The following is a 23705-nucleotide window of genomic DNA, read 5'->3' on the forward strand; positions in this document are numbered from 1 at the left end:
AAAATAACACTAATTGGCAGCCGCCAAATGCATATCACGTCTTCTGTATTCGTCATATCGCAAGCAATTTCAATCAAAAGTTTCGGAATGAAGATTTGAAGCGGATGTTAAAGAATTTAGGTATACTCATTGACACGATGCATAATTATTTCTTTCCATTATACTGTGAATTTATGTTTAATTCGTTCATGTCCAATTTGTGCAGGTTATACTCCAGCAATGGTTGATTTTGAAAGGAATCTTGCGAGTTTCCGTGAAAGTAGTCCTCAAATTGCTGAGTGGATTGATGTGATTCCTAAGGAAAAGTGGTCGCGCGCCTACGATATTGAAGGACACAGGTACGGTCATATGACAACAAATTTGGCTGAATCTGTCAATAGGGTTTTGAAGGGGGCCAGAAATATGCCTATAACAACATTGGTTAAGCATACATATAATAGATTGGTTGCATATTTTGTTGAGAGAGGAACAAATGCTATTGCACAACTTCAATCAGCTCATCGTCACTCCAAAGTTGTTGTTGAATTGGTCAAGAAGAACCAGGTAGATGCAACAGGCCACCACATTCGTGCATACAATGTTGAACATACTGTCTTCGAGGTTGACGCAGGTTGGGAGCGTTCATATTCTGTCAACCTCCCACAGAGATTCTATCAGTGTGGAAAGTTCAAGGCATTTAAGTATCCGTGTAGTCACACCGTTGCTGCTGCGTTAAGTGTTAGGCAGAGTGTGTTCACTTATGTTGACGACGTCTTTTTGATAACTAACTTGGTCGAGGCTTATTCTTTTCCGTGGGAGCCAATCGGAAACGAGGAAGCAATACCTGAAATTAGTGGTCCAAAGATTATTCCTGATTCTACTATGTTGCGTGCAAAAGGTCGTCAAAAGTCAACTCGCATCCGCAACGAGATGGATGAAGTTGAGATAAGCCAGAGCCGTATCAGGTGTGGACTTTGCAAGGAACGCGGCCATAATCGTCGGTGATGTCCAAGTCGTGGGATTGATGTATGTTTTTATTCTTGTATTATTAAGTAACTGATGCTACTAGTTACCGTAACATAAATGCGCAAAGAAAGACAAACATAACATAGATAATAAAGCATAGTGAATAGTCCAAATAATATAATAATGTAGCGTCCACAAAATAACAACATGCTACAATCATAACTAATACAAAATAACAAAATAATAACAATATGAAACAGTCCACAACATAGTGAATACTCCAAATGGCAATGAAACTACAACCACGGTGGCCATGGCCTATGTCGTGCATCCCTATCTGGCAGTATCTGTCTGTCCTAGACTGAGTCTCCCTGATGCACCTGTGCCTGTGGTGGTGGAGTGTGGAAGTCATCCATCGCCGCGCGGATGAAATCATCTGATGGTCCTACACTACTGCCTGCCACATCAAAAGGGGTGTGTCCCTGACTGTGAGAATCTGTGGCTAGAGTCTCCCCACTGTCATGACTCTCTGTAACCAGGCCTACTGAGCGATACAACTCAATCGTGTCCTCTGTAGACCAAAAGGGGTAATCGGCATCAAGTCCCTGTGAATATGGCTGGAAATCAGGCTGTGAGGATGCCGGATCCGCTCCTGCCATAGCCATCGGACTCGCCTGGAAAACTGGCTCCTGTCCACTCATGTAAAGATGCTCAGACGCCGCCTGACTAGGACCTGCCGCAAACTGCGACCCGTGATGATAAATCGGCTGTGACCCGTAAGTAAGACCAATGACTGGAGGTCTGAACCATCCTTGAGTCTCGACCACTAGTCTCGGTGCCATAATCGGGACAGGCTCAATAGCAACTCTCTCACGTCTACGTCCTAATCCGTGTCCCTCCCGTCTATTACGAGGTACATCCACAATCAACTGAGGATCAGGCTGTGTCTGCACGGGGGATGCCTCAGGTCCAGGCTCATCAACTCGTGAACTCTCGCGAAACATTCCAATAATCCGGCCAATCTCGTCATGGATATACTGTAGGCCAAATCGAGGAAACTCCTCCGCCGTTATTGCATGATAAAACATTTCAAGACCGTCAATCTGCATATTACAAAAACATGTTAGAAATGTGAAACAAATGTAAAATATGTACAAAACTCACCATGCGGCCTATCTTTGCTGCCCTCCAAGATATGTAACGCTTTCCCCTCTCTCTGAACCACTCCATGTACGCATGACTAGGTGACATCAAACCATATAATGTAGGTGGCAGTACAATATGCTGAATCCTGGTATTCCATCGATCAATGTGAGCCCTCAGCTTACGTCTCCAGTTCTCTTCAACCTTCCCCCGTAGAGTATGGTCATGTATTTTTCTCAACTTTCTAGATTTATCCGGGATGGGTTGATCAAGACCGAACTGTCGCATGCACCTATCCGGTTGACATACCTCTACTGTGTGGAAGTAGATAATAGGTGTGGCAGCAAGCCACAGGTACTGCTGCTTTATAGTAACGTCAAGCCACTCATAATCGATATATGGCTGCCAAACCACCTACAAAAAAAAGGCGAAACAATATATAGAGTTACAAAAAAAATAAAACCATAGCGAAATAACAACATCGTAAGTATCCAACACCTAACCTCATCTCTACAGAGTGTGTCCAATGTTGCCCGATAATGGGTGACCTCATGAGGTTTAAACTTTTCTACAGTATTAAACTTGTCAATCAGAAACATTCATTATCAATCATAATCAAAAAGTATACAATTAGTATATACATTATCAACCATACATTATCGAAATCAAATGAAGTAAATAAATCATACCGGCATCCATAATGTGTGCCCGGCTCTGGATGAGGAGGAAGAGGTGGAGCAATGGGTGGGAATCATATCTATGCCCAAATTTGAAGGAGAATATGACAACCACCCATGTCAGATCGACGGACATCTGTCAATTCACACAAATTCCTGAACAAGTGTGTTAAAACCGCAGATCCCTAGCTGAATCGGCCAATGTCCTCAAATCCTCCACCTAGCAACGGGACAAGCCGGCAACCAAAATTGCTACCTCCAGACTTGTCCGCCAGCAACCAAGTCCCCAACATCCGGGCAATGTGGGCTTTTGTGAAGTAGATCTCGGCAGCGTGATTCCCCTCATGATCAGTCCACCGGGTATAATGCCGATCCAAGAATGAGATGCGGAGGTCGCCGAAATGATGGAACTCACCGGCCTCTGGAACATGTCCAAAAACAGCAGCACAAGCAGCGTGCCAATCCTCGGAGGTCCATCCGGTGACGACATTGCCGTCAGTCGGCAAGCCCAATATGCCTGCCACATCTTGTAAGGTGATCGTCATCTCACCTTGGGTCATGTGAAAGGTATGTGTCTCTGGTCTCCACCTCTCGACCAGAGCACTAATTAAAAATGTATCGATCTGTGATAAATTACGCAGTTATCACGTGTTAACGAATTTTATTGAATAATTACATAAATACAAAACGACTTAAATAACATACATGGATATGTTGCATCCTGGCAACATGTATGAATCCCGCCTGTCTTAGGTACTCTTCGACAATCGGTGGAATAGCACCGGTAGGTGGCCCCCCTTGTGGCTTCCCACGTCTGGTCTTAATTTTTCGTACATGCTCTGTATTCCACACTCGCTGTGAAATATGCGCTTTTTGCGTCCTCTTTCGAAGGACCTACCACTTGTACGACCCAGGGATGATCCACATGCTGGGATCGGTGGGCTCTACATCCGACTCAGATCCCGATGAAGATGATGACTCAGCCATTATCCTCAACTATATAATATAAAACAACATTTAAATTAATCACATGTAACAACCTATTTTATTTACAATTTAGTTAAGTAGTGACATAATTGATTATCACAAAATTAAGCATATGCGTCATTTATTTAACTAGAATCGAAATTTATGAAGTCCTGCCAAAACGTAGAACAGTTATTTATTTGCAATTAAATAATAATAATACATCGGACAAAAATAATATAATACTAACTGAATACTTAACCTAGGTCACTACCAACTTGTCCAATACGTACTAATCATCACACCTAACTAACTACAAAGTTATGCACTCCCGCATTAATAACATCATACATACGAAATTTACGAAGTCCCTAACACTATTTATAAATCACTAATTAATATGATAAACCCTAATGCATAATTAAAAATTAATAATAATAACTACGTAATAATAAAATTACTATATCATTACAACATTCATAGCATGCCACAAAATTTCTAAGTGACTATCATAATGTTCCAAGTCTTTAATATACAATCAATCCTAACATGTATTACTAACTAGCACTATTATTTAAATGTATACATATGAGGTATTATGACCTTACCTACGTTGGCAGAGCTTCGCTACGAACCGCGGTTAGAGAGGTAAATGAGTAAGGAGTGAAAAAAGGAAAGTGGGGTATATATAGGTTGCACATGAGATGCCCAAAGGGGGCGTCTCATTGTGCAACAAATGTGTAATTTTTTACAAAACAGCATTAAATGCATAATTATTTAATTTAAATGCATTATTTTAATTTTTTTGCCCGTATAATTGTGGAGGTTAGAATTAATTATTTAAAATTAAAATAGTAAATAATGATGCTGTCCAATCCAGCTCCACGCCGAGGGAAGAGTAAGGAGTGTGAGTGGGTTGGTTGAATGACCATCAAGGCCTCAGGAGATAAACGTAATTACATGACAAGAGAGTGAGTCCCTTCCCCGTTGTGGAAAAGAATATGATAGAAATGCAGAAACGAGTGGATCTGAATTCACATGGGACTCCCCCTCAACAAGAAAAACGTTACTTTCTTCTCTACGGTTGTAGGTAGTTACTCTTAGTAAACTCTCTGTGTGTGTGTGTGTGAGATATATATATATACACACATATATATATAGAGAGAGAGAGATAGAGAGAGAAAGTGCTCCATCGCGAATCAGGTCATGGCGGAGCTCCGTCACTCGACCTCCTCACTCGGCAGCCGAGCATCTTCTTCTCCGATGAAGCGCGACGGAGATTCCTCCCCTCTCATTCCCGATAATCACCTTCCCGACGACGACGAGCACGATCGCCACTCTTCTAAGGACCGTGACCGTCATCTCTGCTCGTATTTCCAGTATCTATACTCCTTCTTCACCGATGAACCTAGGGTTCCTCCTCCTAACTCCAGGATCTCTCTATTTTTCACCTTACTTCTTCTTCTCGTTGGTTTAGTCTTCATATTCTCAATCCTCCATAAATTGGTGAGTGTTCTCTCTCTCTCTCTCTCTCTCTCTCTCTCTCTATCTGCATTTTAAGATTTCCACTTAATTTTCTGCTTCTTTCGCTTTTCAGTGTGGAAAACAAAATTTCTTATGTTTGGTTATCTGAAATTGAATGACTGTGGAATCTATATGTGAACTAGATTATTTGTTATTTTGATTTTGGTAATATTCAGTAGCTGCACAAGTAATGCATGCAGTTTTTGTTATACAGAAAGGAAAAAGTTCAGCTGATGCGGTCTAATATCTTATTTTTCTTGTTTAGAAGTTCTCATAATTGATTTCGCCTTCAATTTGTTGTAGAATGCTCCTTACTTGTGTAAAAAAGATGGGATTGTTCTTCAATGTCCACACGTAAGTTATCAAAAGGAACCATCGTTTTGGTGATTTGTTTCCTCCTTGCATATTGTACGGTAGTGTTCTTTTCCCATTTACATAGCCTGTGTGGTATTATTTTTAGGTTAAAGAATCGCCATCTCTTTGGGAAAATCCTTTTTCATCCACGACATCTTGGAAGCCTTGTGCTGAGCGCCGGGATGGTGTTATATCAGGTTTCCTTGAGTTTTTCTGTCCCTTAATATATTTGTATATTTACCATCTCATCTGTGCTTTGCAAGCCATGCCAAAAGGGGTATTATCAAATAAACTAATAAGAACATCTTCATGTTGTGACAATTTAACATATTTTGCATTTGTTAGTAGCATCAACAAACTGTTTATGTAATTAGTATCTCAAGACAGATATTTCAATCAATCCGTGTTGATACTTTTTAGTTATCACTGTAATGCAATTCTTGTCAATGGAGCGAATGCATCCTTCAGCTTTTTTGTAGTCCTATCCCTTCTTTATCCAAAAAAACAAAGTAACCTCTGCCAAATCCTTGAGTTTGAAACTTGTAACAAGGGAGTTCTGTATATATATACACTTACAAAGTGGTCTGAATTTTTTTTTATTTCTTAATGTAATACTCCCTACACATCTCATATATGTTACTTTAGAATATGTACATATTAGTGCCTTGTATGCTGTTTCTAATTCTACTGCTATTATAATTGTACTTTTACACCTCCTTGTAGAACTTCCTCCTGAAAATGAAACAAATGGCTATATATTCATCCATGCTGAAGGTGGTCTAAATCAACAAAGAATTGCGGTACGAATTAAGTTCTTTCAGTTGTGATATACTCTATTGTAGACTGTTTCCCTTTTAAATAATTCACCTTGAATTTTGCATTTTAATTTTTGCTTGTTATCTTTTGCCTTGCCATTGTTCTCTGGTAGACTGCTACACTTTAGTCGGAGAGTTTTATTCGTATCGTCAAATATGCGAACTTAATGTGCTTTGAACTGTCTAATATAATTAAAAATGAAGAAAAACATTAATATGCATGCTTGTTCAATTTTATGCTGCACTTTTTAGATAGAATCAATTGAAGAGATTGATCTGACTATATGAAATCTAGATATTGATGCCCAAGGTATATTTTCAAAGAGCCTCCCCTGCATTCCTATCTGTCTCAACACTGTACTGTTTCCAATTTGGTGAACTAGCAATACCACCAGAATTAGCATTTAAAGTTGGTTTTACTTGAATATAAAATAATAGAAGAATAATATGTTGTGTATTGATCTGTGTCAAGGAGTTACAATATATAGAGACCCTAATGGGCTTAAGTGTAAGGCCCAAACCTAATCCAAACCTAATCCTAATACAGTCAGACTATTTACGGATAAGACAGAATCCAATCATATCTAATCAAATCTAATCATATCATATCTAATATTCTAACACTCCCCCTCAAGCTGGTACGTATATATTATGAGCACCAAGCTTGTTACAAATGTATTCAACCCGAGGACCTCTAAGAGCTTTAGTGAAAACATCTGCTAGTTGATTAGACGAGTTGACAAAAGCTGTCTTGATTTCTCCTGACTGAATCTTTTCCCGAATGAAGTGACAATCAATCTCTATATGTTTGGTCCTCTCATGAAAAACAGGATTAGAGGATATATGTAGTGCAGCTTGATTATCACAGATGAGTGTCACGGGTTGTTTCTGTTCACAAAGATGAAGCTCCTGAATCAACTGCTTTAACCAGATCAACTCACAGGTAGTATTTGCCATTGCACGATACTCAGCTTCTGCACTAGAACGGGAAACAACAGGTTGTTTCTTGCTTTTCCATGAGATTAAGTTTCCTCCGAAGAAGACACAATAACCAGAAGTAGAGCGTCTGTCCGAGGGTGATCCTGCCCAATCGGCATCTGAGTAACCACAAATTTCTGTATTTCCCTGATCCGAATACAACAAACCTTTTCCTGGTGCTCCTTTGATGTATCGGAGGATCCTCACAGCAGCATCCCAATGTGAATCACAAGGGGAATCAAGGAACTGACTGGCCGTACTGACAGCGAAAGAAATATCTGGCCTAGTCACAGTAAGATAATTGAGCTTCCCAATTAGCCTCCGATAACGTCCAGGATCAGATAACGGCTCCCCCTGTCCGGGTAATAACTTGACATTAGGATCCATAGGTGTATCAACTGGTTTACTCCCCAACATACCAGTTTCTTCTAGGATATCCAAGGCATATTTCCTTTGACAGATAGAAATGCCCTGTCTTGACTGCGCCACCTCAATTCCCAAGAAGTAACGCAGCTTCCCAAGGTCTTTTGTTTGAAATGTACTAAACAAATGCTGTTTTAACTGACGAATTCCGTCTTGATCACTTCCGGTGAGAATGATGTCGTCAACATAGACTAACAAATAGATACACTTATCAGGAGATGTAATCCTATAAAACACAGAATGGTCAACTTTACTGCGGATTAAGCCAAACGCTTGAACAGCAGAACTGAAACGACTGAACCATGCTCGAGGAGACTGCTTGAGACCATATAAGGATTTCTGAAGACGACACACCTTTCCAGACTCCCCCTGAGCAACAAAACCAGGTGGTTGCTCCATGTAAACTTCTTCTTGTAAATCACCATGAAGAAAGGCATTTTTGATGTCAAGTTGAAGGAGTGGCCAGTGACGAACAGCAGCAAGGGCAAGAAAGAGGCGGACTGACGCCATCTTAGCGACCGGAGAAAATGTATCGCTATAATCAAGGCCAAAGATTTGAGTAAAACCCTTGGCAACTAAACGTGCCTTGAGACGATCAATATGGCCATCAGGTCCAACTTTCACAGTAAAAACCCAGCGACAACCAACTATAGACTTCTCTGGAGGAGCAGAAACAAGGTCCCAAGTGCCATTGGAATGAAGTGCAGTCATCTCATCAAGCATTGCTTGACGCCACCCTGGATGGGAAAGTGCTTCACCTGTGGTCTTAGGAATAGAAATAGAAGAAAGATTAGAAACAAAGGTGAAATGAGGTGAAGAAAGACGGTCATAACTCAAAAAGGTATAAAGAGGATAAGGGTTACGAGTAATACGTGTACCTTTTCTTTGAGCAATGGGAAGAGTCTCTGATGAAGGATCCGGAGGGGAAGAAGCAACAGCAGTGGGCGATGAGTCAGCAAGAGTCGAGTCGACAGGAGGCACAGTTTTGCGACGCTGATAGGTGAGAAGTGGACGGTCCTCAGGTATAGAAGCAATAGGTTGCTCATCTGGAATAGAAGCACCTGCAGCTGGCAAAGACAAGTCAAGAAAAGGGACAGGAAGGACATGATCAACCTGTGACATCTGAGATGGGATAGAATTAAAGGGTTGTTGATCAAGAAATGTGACATCAGCGGAAACTAAGTAACGCTTAAGGTCGGGAGAATAACAACGATAACCCTTTTGAAGACGAGAATAACCAAGAAAGATACACTGAAAGGCTTTGGATGTTAACTTATCCTTACCAGGAGTGAGATCATGAACAAAACAAGTACAACTAAAGACATGTGGAGTTAGAGGATAAAGAGGAACATCTGGAAGCAATAGATTATGAGGAATGTCATTGTGGAGCACAGATGAAGGCATGCGATTGATGAGAAAACAAGAGATGAGTACAGCATCTGCCCAGAAGTGAAGGGGAACCTGCATATGAATAAGAAGGGTACGGGCAGTTTCAATGAGATGTCTGTTTTTACGTTCAGCCACCCCATTTTGTTGTGGAGTGTGAGGACAAGTAGTTTGATGTAAAGTACCTTGTGTGGCCAAGAAATTAGAAAAATCAATAGAAACATATTCCTTAGCATTATCACTACGTAGAATACGAATAGAAACACCAAATTGAGTATGGATCTCAGTAGAAAACTTTTTATAAATGGAAAATAGCTCGGAACGATTTTTCATTAAATAGGTCCAAGTGCAACGGGAAAAATCATCAATAAAGGTAACGAAATACCGAAAACCTAAGACAGACAAGGTACGACTTGGACCCCAGATATCTGAATGAACAAGAGAGAAAGGGGCATCAGCTCGTTTATTGACTCGACTGGCAAAAGAGGAGCGTGTATGCTTCCCTTGTTGACATGACACACAATCTAAAGACTGAAGACCGGACAAAAGAGGAACCATTTTCTGCAACTTTGAAAGACTTGGATGACCAAGGCGACTGTGGATAAGTTGTGGAGATTCTGTGAGAGAGCATACTACTGAAGGACGAGGCACATCCAGATAATAAAGCCCTCGTGACTCACGACCCACTCCAATCATTTTCCCCGTACCCGGATCCTGCACAGAAACAGAATGGTTAGAGAAAGTAATGGTGCAAGTGAGGGAGTGGATCAACTTACTAATAGAAATTAAGTTATAAGGGATGCCAGGAATGTAATAGACAGATGTCAGGGCCAAGGTAGAGGTCGGACGAGCTTGTCCAATCCCACGAACTGGGGCTTTGGTTCCATCCGCAAGGGTAAAAAACGGTAAATGATCAGAATAAGTAAGAGATGTAAAGAGTTCCTTATTACCACAGAGATGATCGGTAGCACCGGAGTCAAATATCCAAGTGCCAAGTGATGTAGAATGAGAAACACAAGCAACAGGATTACCAGTATAAGGCTGAGACTGAGGAGAAGCCTTCCTGAGAGGGGTTTGGAGTGCAGCATAGTCCGAACCTGAACCAAATGATGCATTGTCTGACTGAGCTATATTTGCAACAATAGAAGGAGAGTTAACCTCCGAGAGATCAGGAGATGCTGCTGCCATTTAAAGATAAAATATAAAAGCCGTAAACGAAGGCAAACGATATCCAATCAAGAAGAACCACGCGTCTAAGGTCAGACCCACAGAGAAACAATCACAGATCCAGAAAGGGGAGGAGAAGGCGAGCTTCTCTGTTCAAGACCGGCTGGAAAAAGCCGCCGGAATAGTGCTCACGCGCCGGCAGAAGGTGGCGCGTGAAGCCCACGCGCAGAGAAGACAGGTGGCGCGTGACGGCGCGTGGGAGATGCGTTGCTGACCGGACCACCACAGACCTGGTCGCCGGGAAGAGAGGGTCCTGATCGCGTGAAGTTTGGTCGGAAAAGTCGCCGGAAAAAGTCTCCGGTTGCCTGAACAGTGATTCTGACGGCGGGCGGTGGTTCCGGTGGCCGTCGGAGGTGCTGACACGTTTGGAAAAATCACTCAGAGGCTGTTTACAGCCCTAGAAGGCTTGCCGGAAGGACGCACGGCAAGAAAGAGGACTCCTAAGCAGTGGGTTTAGGTTTTAAAGCAAAAAAACAAGGTTTCTAAGCGGAAGCGAGGGTTCCCAGAACGAAAGAGCTCTGATACCAACTTGAATATAAAATAATAGAAGAATAATATGTTGTGTATTGATCTGTGTCAAGGAGTTACAATATATAGAGACCCTAATGGGCTTAAGTGTAAGGCCCAAACCTAATCCAAACCTAATCCTAATACAGTCAGACTATTTACGGATAAGACAGAATCCAATCATATCTAATCAAATCTAATCATATCATATCTAATATTCTAACAGTTTTAATGGTAGTTCAATGTTGTGTTTGATCCATGATGCTGATTTTGTCGTCCTGTACATTGAAATGGGATATATGATATGACAATCCAAGGAAAGTTTTGTAGAACTGCGAATGATTTACTTTGGCCCATATTTCAAAATGCAGATATGCAATGCAGTGGCTGTGGCTAAAATAATGAATGCCACTCTTATTCTGCCCGTATTGAAGCAGGACCAGATTTGGAAAGACCAAACGTGAGATCCCTTGTCCAAATTTTTTTTCATGTTGTTTTGATAAGTTTAATTTATATCACTATTTTTGCTGAGGATGTGCATGAAATATCACATCATCTATATCATATTTATTTTACCCATAAAATTCATAGTTTTTGAATTTCTAATCACTCAGGCCAATTCTTTTATCACTCTGCTAGTTGTACTTTCCCCCTTTCTCACTGGTAATTTTTTGTCTTATCTGGAAGTTTTCAATGACGGTCCTCCTTGCTGATCATGATGATGCATTTCATGATTGCAGGAAATTTGAAGACATTTTTGATGTGGATCACTTCATTGACTACTTGAAGTATGATGTCCGTATTGTCCGTGATATCCCGGAATGGTTTACTGATAAATCTGAGCTATTTTCTAGCATAAGGTTTGATAGATTCCTGTGTTTTTTATTCGAGTCTGTTGAAAAATGAATTCCATGTTTCTATCATACTTGTGAATAGCCCCGCTTTAGCGCGCTATAGCGGAGTTGCGTTGCGGTGCAGCGGCTGGCCGCCACAAACAGCGCCGTGACGGTCAGGCAAAGTGTAGCGGATGTAGCGGCCGTTATTGCGGCTGATTCGCGGCGCTATTGCGCTACTACAGTAGTTTCTACGAAAGTGTTATCATCATAAAGGAAGAGATTTACAACTTAGATACAAGTGAAATTGAAGATGAAGATTTGGATGTTCATGATTTCAATTATGATTAGTTCCTTAAGTTCTTTGATTTTGACATTTCACTTAAGTGGCAGTTTGAATTTTGACTAATTTTACCACTTTATTTTGTTGTATTACATTATTTGATACTTTAATTCCTTCAATTTGCTTATGATTTGAATTTTAATGTTTGAAATCATTTATGTTTTGAGTTTAAAATCCTTCAAATTTGTTTTTTATGTCACATTTTCATATTTTAAGTTTTATATTTGTGGAGTATGATTTAGTGTATCACTTAGGTACACTTTGCACGGTAGCGTTGTAGCGCTACCCGCTATAGCGCTATAGCAGTTTGGAGGGTCAGCTGTTACGCGCCGCTATCCGAGATTAATAAGTATGGTTTCTATAAGAGATGGATAAATATATGCCTTTGTTTTTTTTAGTTAGAGGTGGATTAATGTGTCCAGAGTCAGCATCAAGTTGGTTTTCTGGTTCATCCGTGGACTGATTGATGTGAAGTTTGGTTGCTGGCTCTTGTGACCGAATAGCATGATAACTATGAATTTGAAGTTAGATTCATGTGCTTTTGATTATAGTCTGGCGAACTCTTAATTCCCAAGTTGCTATCTATGGCTGTAACAGATGGATAAATATATCTTTTTCTTAAGAGATGGATAAATATGTTGAGAGCCAATTTTATGTTAGTTATCTGTTTCATCTGTAGACTTACTGATGTAAGGTTTTGGTTGAAGTGCTGGGTCGTGTGACTAAATATTATGATAACTACGAATTTGAATTACTTGTCCACTTAGCATATCCTAAATTGTGTATCAACAGAGAAGACATTAACTGAATGTCCTGTCTATATAGCATCTTTGTCTTTTATACTTCATCTAACTTCTTACATAACTCTTTAGTTTTAGCAAATTGTTACCAAAGATGTAAACCTAGATCTTTCTGATGATTATTGCTCAATATTGATGCCTTTCTGGTTGGTTGCAATCAGCTTGACTAACAAGGCAAAAATGTGTTGTCTTTCAGACGGACAGTAAAAAACATTCCAAAATATGCACCTGCACAATTTTACATCGACAATGTTCTGCCCCGAGTCAAGGAGAAGAAGATTATGGCCCTGAAACCTTTTGTTGATAGGCTGGGGTAGGCCAAGGATGACTTATATGCTAGATGCCACTTTTGTATATGCAGTTGATGTTGTCTTGATGTCTCGCTTTTTGTTTCAGATATGACAATGTTCCTGCAGAAATCAACAAGTTGAGATGTAGGGTGAATTATCATGCTCTGAAATTTCTTCCTGATATAGATCAGATGGCTGATTTACTAGCATCAAGGATGAGAAACAGAACAGGGAGTTCAAATCCTTATATGTATGTGACATTTCTGATTAAGATCATCCTGTAGCTGAATTTGAGTGCATTTTTCCAGTGTCAGTGAGTTAACAGTTTCACTGTAAACACTAAACAGGGCTCTGCATCTTAGGTTTGAGAAAGGAATGGTGGGCCTATCATTCTGTGATTTTGTGGGGACAAGAGAGGAGAAAGCTAAAATGGCAGAGTACAGAAAAAAGGAGTGGCCTCGACGGTATAAGGTGGCATACTACTATTTTTTTATTTTAGATCAAAACTAGCACTAAGATACTTCTATTGGAGCATTTTAGTCACTACTTTGTTGAAAATGCAGAATGGTTCCCACCTGTGGCAGTTGGCTCTGCAGAAGCGAAAGGAAGGACGTTGTCCTCTAGAGCCTGGAGAAGTGGCTGTTATTCTTCGGGCTATGGGCTATCCTAAGGAAACTCAAATTTATGTAGCTTCTGGACAAGTGTATGGTGGACAGAACCGTATGGCTCCACTGAGGAATATGTTCCCTAATCTGGTAAGACCTGGTCACTACCACGTGAACTATAAAATAAATGAGCATGGTATTGGTGCTGCCTTGAAGTTCTAAAAGTTCTAAAAACAGATCTTGAAGCTTTGTTTTTTTATGTTTTGTTTTTCATGAAAATCACACCCATTCGTTATGTGGTGAATCTGGTCATGTCATGACATGGGATTGTGATCCGTTGCGACTTTTAAGCTATGATGCAATGTTCTCTCTGTCTGTCTTTATATATATATATATATATATATATATATATATATATATATATATATATCCTTTATAACTGAGTTAAATATATTAATTAAATCTATTCCTCTGTATTGTGATTCTTTTACAATGTGATTAATCTTTTCCACTTTTGGTAACAGGTTACAAAGGAGGAGTTGGCAACTAAAGAGGAGTTAGATGGTTTCAGAAAGCATGTGACAAGCCTTGCAGCTCTCGACTTCTTGGTCTGCTTGAAGTCAGATGTATTCGTGATGACCCATGGAGGTAACTTTGCTAAGTTGATCATTGGGGCCCGTAGATACATGGGTCACCGTCTAAAATCAATTAAGCCTGACAAAGGACTAATGTCCAAGTCTTTTGGGGATCCATACATGGGTTGGGCTACTTTTGTAGAAGATGTCGTTGTCACTCACCAGACGCGGACGGGATTGCCGGAAGAGACTTTCCCTAACTATGACCTCTGGGAGAATCCTCTGACTCCTTGCATGTGTAGAGCCTGATCACAGCAATTTTATTGATACGTTACACTTGGATTTTACTCAACATGCACTTCCAAGAAATATGCCGTCTTAGTTATGAGTTCTATCTATCCCCATGGGCTGTGGTTAATGCACGCTTTGAGGTGGGAGTGACAGTAAATAGAAAAATTTGGAGCAGAGATAATAGCTTGCGGGAAATGAGACTCGACTTTTAGTTGGTTATCATTTTAATGAACATATTTCCTATTCTGAGTATTCTCTTTGCCGTGACACCAGGTGGTTTTTGTCTTTTCATCTACTAACATGTAACAATTCCCGGCTCCCACTTCTCTTCATCCTGGAAAGAAATTGATATTTTTTGTACCAACAAAAATGTGCAAATCAATAATGAATATACATGTTGCTAGGTTTCTTGTGGTTTTAACGATGAATTATGAACAAGCCCTTACCTGTAAAATGTGCGAGAGGGCGACTTAGAGGCTTTCCAATATTATGAAATATGTCATGTCACGAGAAAAGTGAATCATATTCAGTCGATTAGAGAAGAAAAACGGTGCAGTAAATTGCAGGGCCTGCTGGATAACTACCTCTGTTGGTCCAGTAAATTGGAGGGTTTTGAATATAATGGTAGCGTTATGTTCGAGAGACATTGGTTGGAAACAGGAATACTAGAGATAAGCCGAAAAGAGAATTATTTGGTGATGAACAACGCTGAAAGAGAGAAAATGAAAACAAAGATGAAACGGAGGGGAGGAAAAAATACAAAAAGCAGAGGACACCAAAACACAGTTTTATATTCCTTTGTAATTCTAGTGACTAAATTGTTAGTTACAACTATTGTAACATATATTTCACCCATTAAATTTAGGAATGACAGATTAATATGACATTAAGGTAAAAAAAATGTTAAATGCAGTGAGTCATTAATTTCTAGTAAAGATTAATATTAAATGCTACTAAAAATTTATCAGATTCTAATATCACGTGAAAAACTAGGAATTTTGGCAGATGAATCTGCCGCCTCATTTCTGTTGACATATACCTTAGAAGATGTGTCAAATATGAAGTTCGCTCAACGAGGTTGCGAATGAAACAAGACCACACGTGTGAAACCAACCTCATTTCAACATTCGCATCAACTATTATAATTGTTTGGTCTTTTATAAGTCTCACGCTCGGCAACCCCTTCATTATCCATAATGCCAGAGGAGAAAGAGAAAAAATATCCTTAAACTCGAGGGTATGCCGACTCACCCACTCGCGACTAATACAAGTTTCCTTTTGCCGTTTTGGTTTGGTCCATCTTCCAAGAAAATTCAAATGATTGAAGTGCTTCCTTCCGAATCGGGACTGCGTAAGCGTAAGCAAACAAAAGCATCTTTAACTATGTCGCGACCTGAAGAATTATGTAGTTAACCTTGTTTAAGTAAGTAAAGGGTTATATTATACAATATACATCACTATTTTGTCGATAAACATAACAAAACACAACAAGTCTTTACTTTCTCTCTCTTTTTAAAATAAAATAACTATTTTTTCAATTCAATTGTATTATAATTAAGGGAAATATTAGTCTCATGTGATAGGAGACAATAAGTCTCTCCTACACACTCAAAAAGACGTGGGACCCACTTCAAATTCTTTTTCTCTATGCAATGGGACCCACCTAAGTTTGTGAGTGTAACATGAGATATCTTATCTTATGTTACATAAGAAAATATAATCCCATTAATTAATAAACTAAAAGATTTATTAGTATTTAACTTAGTTGGACTTGTAGTTGTTGGTAGAACAGCCGCACCAGCAAAAGCAATCATGGAGTGTTTATCCTCATTCTTCATCCCTCTATGCATTCTCCTTTGTCTCTGTTTTCATAGGTATGTTAACATGGACTCCCCTTTGTTCTTTTCCTCTTGCTATCATTTAGTTGGAACTCCTTGTGTGTGGATTATCAATAAATTTGAAATCTTATAAGCAAGCTTCAATTTTGTACAAACTTATTGCAGAAAGGACTAAGGGTAGCTGCATTAAGTTGAATTCTAATTTCTTCAATCATTTCTTAGTGTAACCTCAGGGTGCCTTAATCTCTGGGACCTTGTTCTGTCTTTATTTGTGAGATATTAGAAAAATAACTTGAGATAACTCTAGTGTAATATATCTGAGTGTGTTATTTCAGTGTGTCATCTACAATTATATCTGAGAGTGACCTTCAGCAAGCTAGCATCCCACCAAGAGGTTGGAATTCCTATGATTCCTTTTGCTGGACAATTTCTGAAGAAGAATTCTTACAGAATGCTGAAATAGTTTCTCAGCGCCTACATGATCATGGATATGAGGTATATGTTCTCCGAGGAACCCTAGCTTATGGATGAGTTTGAATTCATTATTAGTACTTTCATTAGATATATTTCCTTCAAACCCTTGTAGTATGTTGTGGTGGATTACCTCTGGTATAGGAGGAAAGTCAAGGGTGCTTATCATGATTCACTTGGATTCGACGTGATTGATGAATGGGGTAGGATGATTCCTGACCCAGGAAGGTGGCCTTCGTCCAAAGATGGGAAAGGGTTCGGTGAAGTGGCTAGTAAAGTACATAGCATGGGTTTAAAGTTTGGGATTCATGTTATGAGAGGGATAAGCACACAAGCTGTCAATGCAAACACCCCTATCCTAGATACATCGACGGTATTGCTTTGTATTTCTGCTATAACTTGATTATATATATATATATATATATATATTTTTGCTTTTTTGTAAGGAAAAAAAAATGTTTGTAATGAATGCTTTGTGTAATACATTTTTTTTTCCCCAAGAATAAAGCATTACAGTAAAGATATGAGGATATTGTTTTACCTTAATCCAAAGTTTTTTGTTGACCTTTTGATTTCCTACTCTTTCGATTTCTTAGGGAGGTGCTTATCATGAATCTGGTCGAGTGTGGCATGCAAAAGATATAGCAATCCCAGAAAGGGCTTGTGCATGGATGCCTCATGGATTCATGAGTGTAAATACAACGTTGGGAGCTGGGAAAGCTTTCTTGAGGTCCCTTTATGAGCAGTATGCTGGATGGAGTGTTGATTTTGGTACTTGGACTACTAATTTATAGTCTGTTTATAATGAACTATCACAACATATTCATGTCATTGATAATAGTCATGATGATTTTGAACAACTTATTGCATCAGCTTCAAAGACGTTTGGAAAAGTGAAGCATTTGTACTTTTTTTTGGTACATTATTTGTACTGTTTGTTTTGTCCAGACTATTGTTTATTCTTCATTAGATAGAGTAGGTATTTTACTGATCTTATAAACTTCAGTGCTGTTTTCATATCATATCATCAGAACTTCTATTTCCACTAAAGATAAAATCCACACAGCCCACTTCTTTGAGCCACACATAAATGTAGTCAACTCCAAAATATATTTCCATCCATCCCAAACGCCTAGAAATGAGTAAATCACAACAGCATAGATTGATTTTTTATTCATGTTTTAATTAACTGGTTATGTGTAAGTAAAAATGGAACAGAAAGTATTCAATGGACTCTGAACTATACTAAGCAGTTCTGCCTTTCTTTAGCTGTAATTTTGATAAATTTTCTTCCTCCCTTGCAGTGAAACATGATTGCGTATTTGGCGATGACTTGGATTTAAATGAAATAACCTATGTATCAGAGGTATTCTGCAGATTTAAATGAAAACCGATATCTGTAATAGTATGGTAAATATATTGGCAAACTTACAATATTACATGTCAATACAGGTTCTCAGGGAGCTTGATCGCCCCATTGTATATTCTTTGTCTCCTGGTACCAGTGTGACACCGGCCATGGCCAAGGATGTCATTGGACTAGTCAACTTGTATCGTATAACAGGAGATGACTGGGATACATGGGGAGATGTCAAAGCTCATTTTGATGTAACAAGGTGGTTAAATTGTTGTATTTATTTCAAAATATTGTATCAGATATCAGTCTTCAGATTACCTACCAATTATGCTGCTTCTCCATTTGTGATCTGTTATTCCATCACCGTATCATATAAATTTAGTTGATTGAATTCTGAATCAGGGATTTTTCAGCTGCTAATATGATAGGAGCAAAGGGTTTAATGGGGAACTCCTGGCCTGATTTGGACATGCTACCATTTGGGTGGCTAACTGATCCTGGTAATAAGGCTGTGCCACTACTTTTTCTCTATCCTGTATGAATATCATGACTCTCATACTTTTAATTGGTTGGTAATCAGCAATGTATTTATAGACCCTATTACTTCATATATTCATTATTCATTTTTCTTTATTCTATCATCTACCCATTTTTATTATTTTATATAAATAATTTTTTTGTGTGAAACCAGAATCTTCTGGCATTGTGAAGCACTCTCTGCAAATATATTATTTTATTAACACGAGGACATTGCTGGTGCACTGAGACTGTTTGATTAGAAAACTGAAAAGACCTTTACATTCTCATATCATAGAAAATTGCTACAAGCTGTTTGAATTTAGACTGATGGGAATATGGATCATGACATTGCTGTTTCACCTCTTCTTCTTTTTTCTTTTTCTTAAAGGCTCAAATGAAGGTCCACACAGGTATAGTAACCTCAATCTAGAAGAGAAGAAAACACAGGTATTCATAAAAGCACAACCGAGTTGCTTTCCCATATATTCATTTGTTAATTTTAATTTGTGTACATGCATTATCAATAGACACTGAGTGAATGTATTCTTATCCTACAGATGACTCTGTGGTCTATGGCGAAGTCTCCCCTTATGTATGGAGGGGATGTACGGAAGATTGATCCTAATACATATGATCTTATCACAAATCCTACCCTTTTGGAAATTAATTCTTTTAGCTCGAATAACATGGAGGCATGTGAGCAGTCTAGCTTTTTTGGGGGAATAGGGGGGTAATTTGTTTATCAAATTAACATCATATATCTTTTGCTGCATTGGCAGTTTCCTTATATCACAAGCCTGAGGAGTGAAGATCAGGATCTTGGAGGGCAAATGAGAAGAAGCAACAAAAAAATGAAAACATCATATACACATTCATTAGGCCTCACTAGCTGCAGTGAGTCAAAGGCAAGTGGTTGGACTAATGAAAGTCTTGACCAATATCTTGAAAGAATCTGTTGGAAAAGGAGTTCAGGAAACAAGCATCTGGCCCCCTTTTGTGTGCACAAGAGAGAACTTCGCTTCACATTGTAATCATGTTTTATTTTTCTCTCTTCCATTTGCCTAACTTCGATTTGAGAATTTATGTTAACAACAGAAATTGGTATATTGACACTGATACACAGATATGAAGACAGTATGTACCAAGAGGATCATCGAGGGAAACATCATTTAGTTGCAACCAACAGAATAAAATTTTGCTTAGATGCTTCACCAAAACGAAAGCTTACTTCTAAAGAGTTCAAGAGAGGTACATTTTCTCCCTGCAGATGGGATTCAAATCAGGTATGTTGTAGTCCATATTTCAACTGTAAGAGTGAATACTTTTTTTTGCAGTTTAGGAATACCTGATTCAAAATTTCAACTGTCGTGTCCCGGGTTCGATCCTCGCCGCCCCCCACTTTCGGAATTTCTTTGTTCGCACAGGTAGGTGGGCCTGTGCATTGTCCACCCTTCAAGCCCAGTGAGCTCTCGTGTGAGGGGGCGTGTTGAGATATATAAAACCATTAGTGTAACCTCACCCAATAGCTTAAGCTTTTGGGTTGAATTGGTTCTTTACATGGTATCAGAGCCTCGCCGCCGCCCTCCACTTTCTCTTGTGGCGTTTCTTAGCACAGGTAGGCTGAGCCTGTTGCATGTCCACTCTTCAAGCCCAATGGGCTCTCGTGTGAGGGGGCGTGTTGAGATATATAGTCCCACATTGGTTGTATGTGCAACTAATGTGGAGTTTATAAGGTCTTGGACACTCCCACCCTTTGAGCTAGCTTTTGGGGTGGTGTATCCCAAGGTTCTTAACAGAGTGACAGTAGCCAATGTGTAACTTTTGCAGTTATTGTCTGGGGTGGATATATTTTAACAATAATCTTGTCTGTGCATACTGCTTTTTTTATCCATATCTAGACATAATATACCTTGGCCAAATTATTGCATGAAATAACCTTTAGATTCGCATTTTCTTGATATTTGTGTACTCTATTGGAAGTTGACCTATGCAGTCTTTGACAGATGTGGGAGTTGAACTCTAATGGGACCTTGGTAAATAGTTATTCTGGCTTATGTGCAACAGTGGAGTCTGTCAAAGGTGAAACTTTGTAAATATGTACCATTTTCTAGAATGATTATGATTCCTGCAACTTTGTTGAGGTTATCTTGTTTTTTCCTTTCATTTATTATTCATAATGCATCTTGGTCATTTATGCAGATACTATAAATTCTGGTGGTTTTCGCTCATGGATTGCAACGGGAAGAAATGGTCTGTTTCTAACACACGCTACAGATAAATCTTGAGAGTTTTCTTGTTTTTTTTGCTACTTCATCAAAACAATAAAACGGAAATTGACTGATCACAATAAGCATTTGAGCACTTAAATAAAATATAAATTGTATAATGGCCACTTTTTTTCTGAAAAACACAATCAGAGGACACATCTTTCCTAAGAATGCAAGCAAATTCAGCTTAAAACTACATTTGTATATATTTGCGGCTGTTGGTCCTTGACATTGATGATGAACTAACTAGCATGCCACAACAAAGAATTCATTGAAGTTATTATTTTCTAACCCCTAGTGTTATATCTCTATGTAGGAGAAATCTATGTTGCTTTCTTCAATCTAAGTGAGAATAAGACGGTGATATCTGCACAAACAGCAGACCTGGCTAAGGTTCTTCCTGGCAGAGACTTCAGTTCTTGTAAGAGCACTGAAGTGTGGAGTGGAAAGGACTTAGTAATAACGCAGGGGACATTATCCATTGAAGTGGAAATTCATGGAAGTGCACTATTTGTTCTAAATTGCAACTAGTCCAGGGGTGTAAAAGAAAAATAGCATGTCATTGCTGAGCCTTATTTATTCTATTCTATCCCCTCTTGCCATGTTTAAGATAGGTAAAATTTGAGTGCATCTTGTAAGACAAATGATAGTTAAGCTAGTCAGCCTCTTTGTTTTTGATTGAGAACAATAGTCAATAGGGCTAATGGCTGCTATAAAAAAACGCATTCTATTTTTAGATATATCCATCGTGGTTGATTACCTGACTAGTTCAATTCGAGTATTGTCGGATCCATTATTAGGAATGGCTCTTTCAAGGTCGTTTTCTCCGTTCCTAAAACTTTAACTCAATCTCTAATTAAGGGAAATAACATCTTTACCACTTGAACCAATAGTTGTTGGTAACATGTTCTATTTTTTTGTTAAAATAACATTGTGACCTAATTGGCACGCACTAATTAAGGGGTCACTGGTTAGTGGTGGTATCAAGGGTATCATGGCTTACGTTTGGTTGTCCGAAAGAATGCATGATTACTTAAAAGGGCAAGATGTACACTAGTGTCCGGTGACTAGCAAAAAAAAAAAAAAACCAAGTTTGGTGCAAAACTCCAGGTACTTTTTTTTATATAACTTTTATGAATTATATATGGAAATTTGGAAGAACATGATATTTTTATTTTTATTTTATGGATTGGAAGAACATGATATATTGCACGGAAGATTGATCCTAACACATATTAATATTTTGTCATTCAATTTGAAAATTTCATTAAATTAAGTCTAATAATAAATAATTAGATAAACAATTTTTATTTATATAGTGATATTTTAAAATTACTGTACATTCAAAAAGATTAAATTTACTGTCATTAATAATAATTTTATGATTATTTTTCAATTAGCCAAAAAAGTGCTCAAATATAAATAATTAATCTAATAAATTAACTAAATTAGAATTAATGTTATTATTTTTACATTAAATTAGAAACTAAATTATTATTTTTAATTAAAAATATCAATAATTTTCAATTATTGGGTGATTTTCTGAAATTTCTGCAAAATAAAAAATGTCAAATTTATAGTTAAGAATGATAATTTGATGATTAATAATTCCCCCCCCCCCCCTGATTTTTCGAAAAAAGTATACTTATATATACATAATTATTTTGATAATCAAATTAACATTAAATTGGAAATTTATATAAATTCTTTTAGCCAAATGATATTTAAAATTATAAATAATTAATATTTGGATACAATTTTTTGAAAATCTTAAAAATTAAAAAATAATATATTTATTATTAATAATAATAATTTGATAAATAATTTTTCTTTGTTAATTATTATTTGAATTAACTAATTTAATGTTAATTTTGAATTAAATGATAAAATAATAACATCAATTTAATATAATTTATATATAACGAGTACACAGGAGTGAGAAAATAAGTTGAGTTGAAAAATAAATTATACCGAGCATTTAATCACGTGGCAAACTGGTTTTGTAGATGAAATTAACGGAAGTAAAAAATGTGACATCAACATAAAGATCAACATCACATTTATTCCAAGTAAAAAATGTGACATATTACAAAAAAAATGTTTTCATGTCATAATATTTAGATAAATAATTTGAAAAAACATGCTGAAAAAAAAATGTTAAAATTATAATTTAATAATAAAAAAGGGAAGAAAAAGAAATAATAAAATTTAATTAAAATAATAATAATCAATTATAAAAAATGGGCCGGGCTTCCGCGTGGGTTCTAACATTTTTTTATTTTGAAATTTGAATTTACGACGACGTAGCAGCACAAGGTTAAAGTTAAGAAATTGTGTAATGGATAAAAATTCTACTAGACATTTTAAACTCAAGTTAACATTTTTCCTTTTGATTCTTTCTTAAAATTAAGTTGTAGCATTGTACTAACCTATGAAGTATTGGTATTTCAAAAATTTTGACGTGACGTGTTTGACACTCACCGACATTTTGACACTTCGACATTCCAATACTCGTTACAAATACTCAAAAAAAGATTCAAAAATTGAGTTGTGTTGATTTTTGAGTTCCAA

The 23705-nt window shown here is 37.9% G+C and overlaps 2 protein-coding genes across 3 annotated transcripts; both read left to right on the forward strand.

The window, feature by feature from the left end:
- Window positions 1–4777: 4777 nt before the first annotated feature.
- On the forward strand, window positions 4778–15091 carry LOC133314782 (protein PECTIC ARABINOGALACTAN SYNTHESIS-RELATED). Its single transcript, XM_061516305.1, has 11 exons — window positions 4778–5237; window positions 5559–5609; window positions 5716–5806; window positions 6333–6409; window positions 11317–11405; window positions 11686–11805; window positions 13118–13234; window positions 13318–13461; window positions 13559–13682; window positions 13775–13966; window positions 14341–15091. The coding sequence occupies exons 1-11, from the start codon at window positions 4938–4940 to the stop codon at window positions 14698–14700; spliced, it is 1665 nt and encodes a 554-aa protein (XP_061372289.1). The 5' UTR covers window positions 4778–4937; the 3' UTR covers window positions 14701–15091.
- Window positions 15092–15895: 804 nt separating this feature from the next.
- LOC133314780 (uncharacterized) lies at window positions 15896–21891 on the forward strand. Of its 2 annotated transcripts, none has more exons than XM_061516303.1 (15): window positions 15896–16039; window positions 16460–16556; window positions 16856–17015; window positions 17107–17364; window positions 17588–17762; window positions 18296–18357; window positions 18444–18607; window positions 18751–18848; window positions 19256–19314; window positions 19425–19559; window positions 19647–19894; window positions 19991–20150; window positions 20871–20946; window positions 21067–21117; window positions 21451–21891. In XM_061516303.1, the coding sequence occupies exons 1-15, from the start codon at window positions 15922–15924 to the stop codon at window positions 21663–21665; spliced, it is 2076 nt and encodes a 691-aa protein (XP_061372287.1). In that variant the 5' UTR covers window positions 15896–15921; the 3' UTR covers window positions 21666–21891. The 2 variants fall into 2 exon arrangements, with proteins under 2 accessions (XP_061372287.1, XP_061372288.1); XM_061516304.1 differs by having other exon boundaries at window positions 15897–16105.
- Window positions 21892–23705: the final 1814 nt, after the last annotated feature.

This window comes from Gastrolobium bilobum, unplaced genomic scaffold (genome assembly GCF_033153095.1).
Source record: "Gastrolobium bilobum isolate Gb01-03AN ecotype WA unplaced genomic scaffold, APGP_CSIRO_Gbil_v1 utg136585, whole genome shotgun sequence".
Classification (NCBI taxonomy): Eukaryota; Viridiplantae; Streptophyta; class Magnoliopsida; order Fabales; family Fabaceae; genus Gastrolobium; species Gastrolobium bilobum.

Excerpts from the sequence above, each read along its gene's own strand:
- LOC133314782 (XM_061516305.1), top strand. The coding sequence starts at position 4,938 with ATGGCGGAGCTCCGTCACTCGACCTCCTCACTCGGCAGCCGAGCATCT. Across the intron at positions 5,238-5,558 it reads TCTCAATCCTCCATAAATTG|AATGCTCCTTACTTGTGTAA; the intron begins GTGAGTGTTCTC and ends AATTTGTTGTAG. Across the intron at positions 11,806-13,117 it reads GAGCTATTTTCTAGCATAAG|ACGGACAGTAAAAAACATTC; the intron begins GTTTGATAGATT and ends GTTGTCTTTCAG.
- LOC133314780 (XM_061516303.1), top strand. The coding sequence starts at position 15,922 with ATGCCGACTCACCCACTCGCGACTAATACAAGTTTCCTTTTGCCGTTT. Across the intron at positions 17,016-17,106 it reads TACATGATCATGGATATGAG|TATGTTGTGGTGGATTACCT; the intron begins GTATATGTTCTC and ends AAACCCTTGTAG. Across the intron at positions 19,560-19,646 it reads TTAGCTCGAATAACATGGAG|TTTCCTTATATCACAAGCCT; the intron begins GCATGTGAGCAG and ends CTGCATTGGCAG.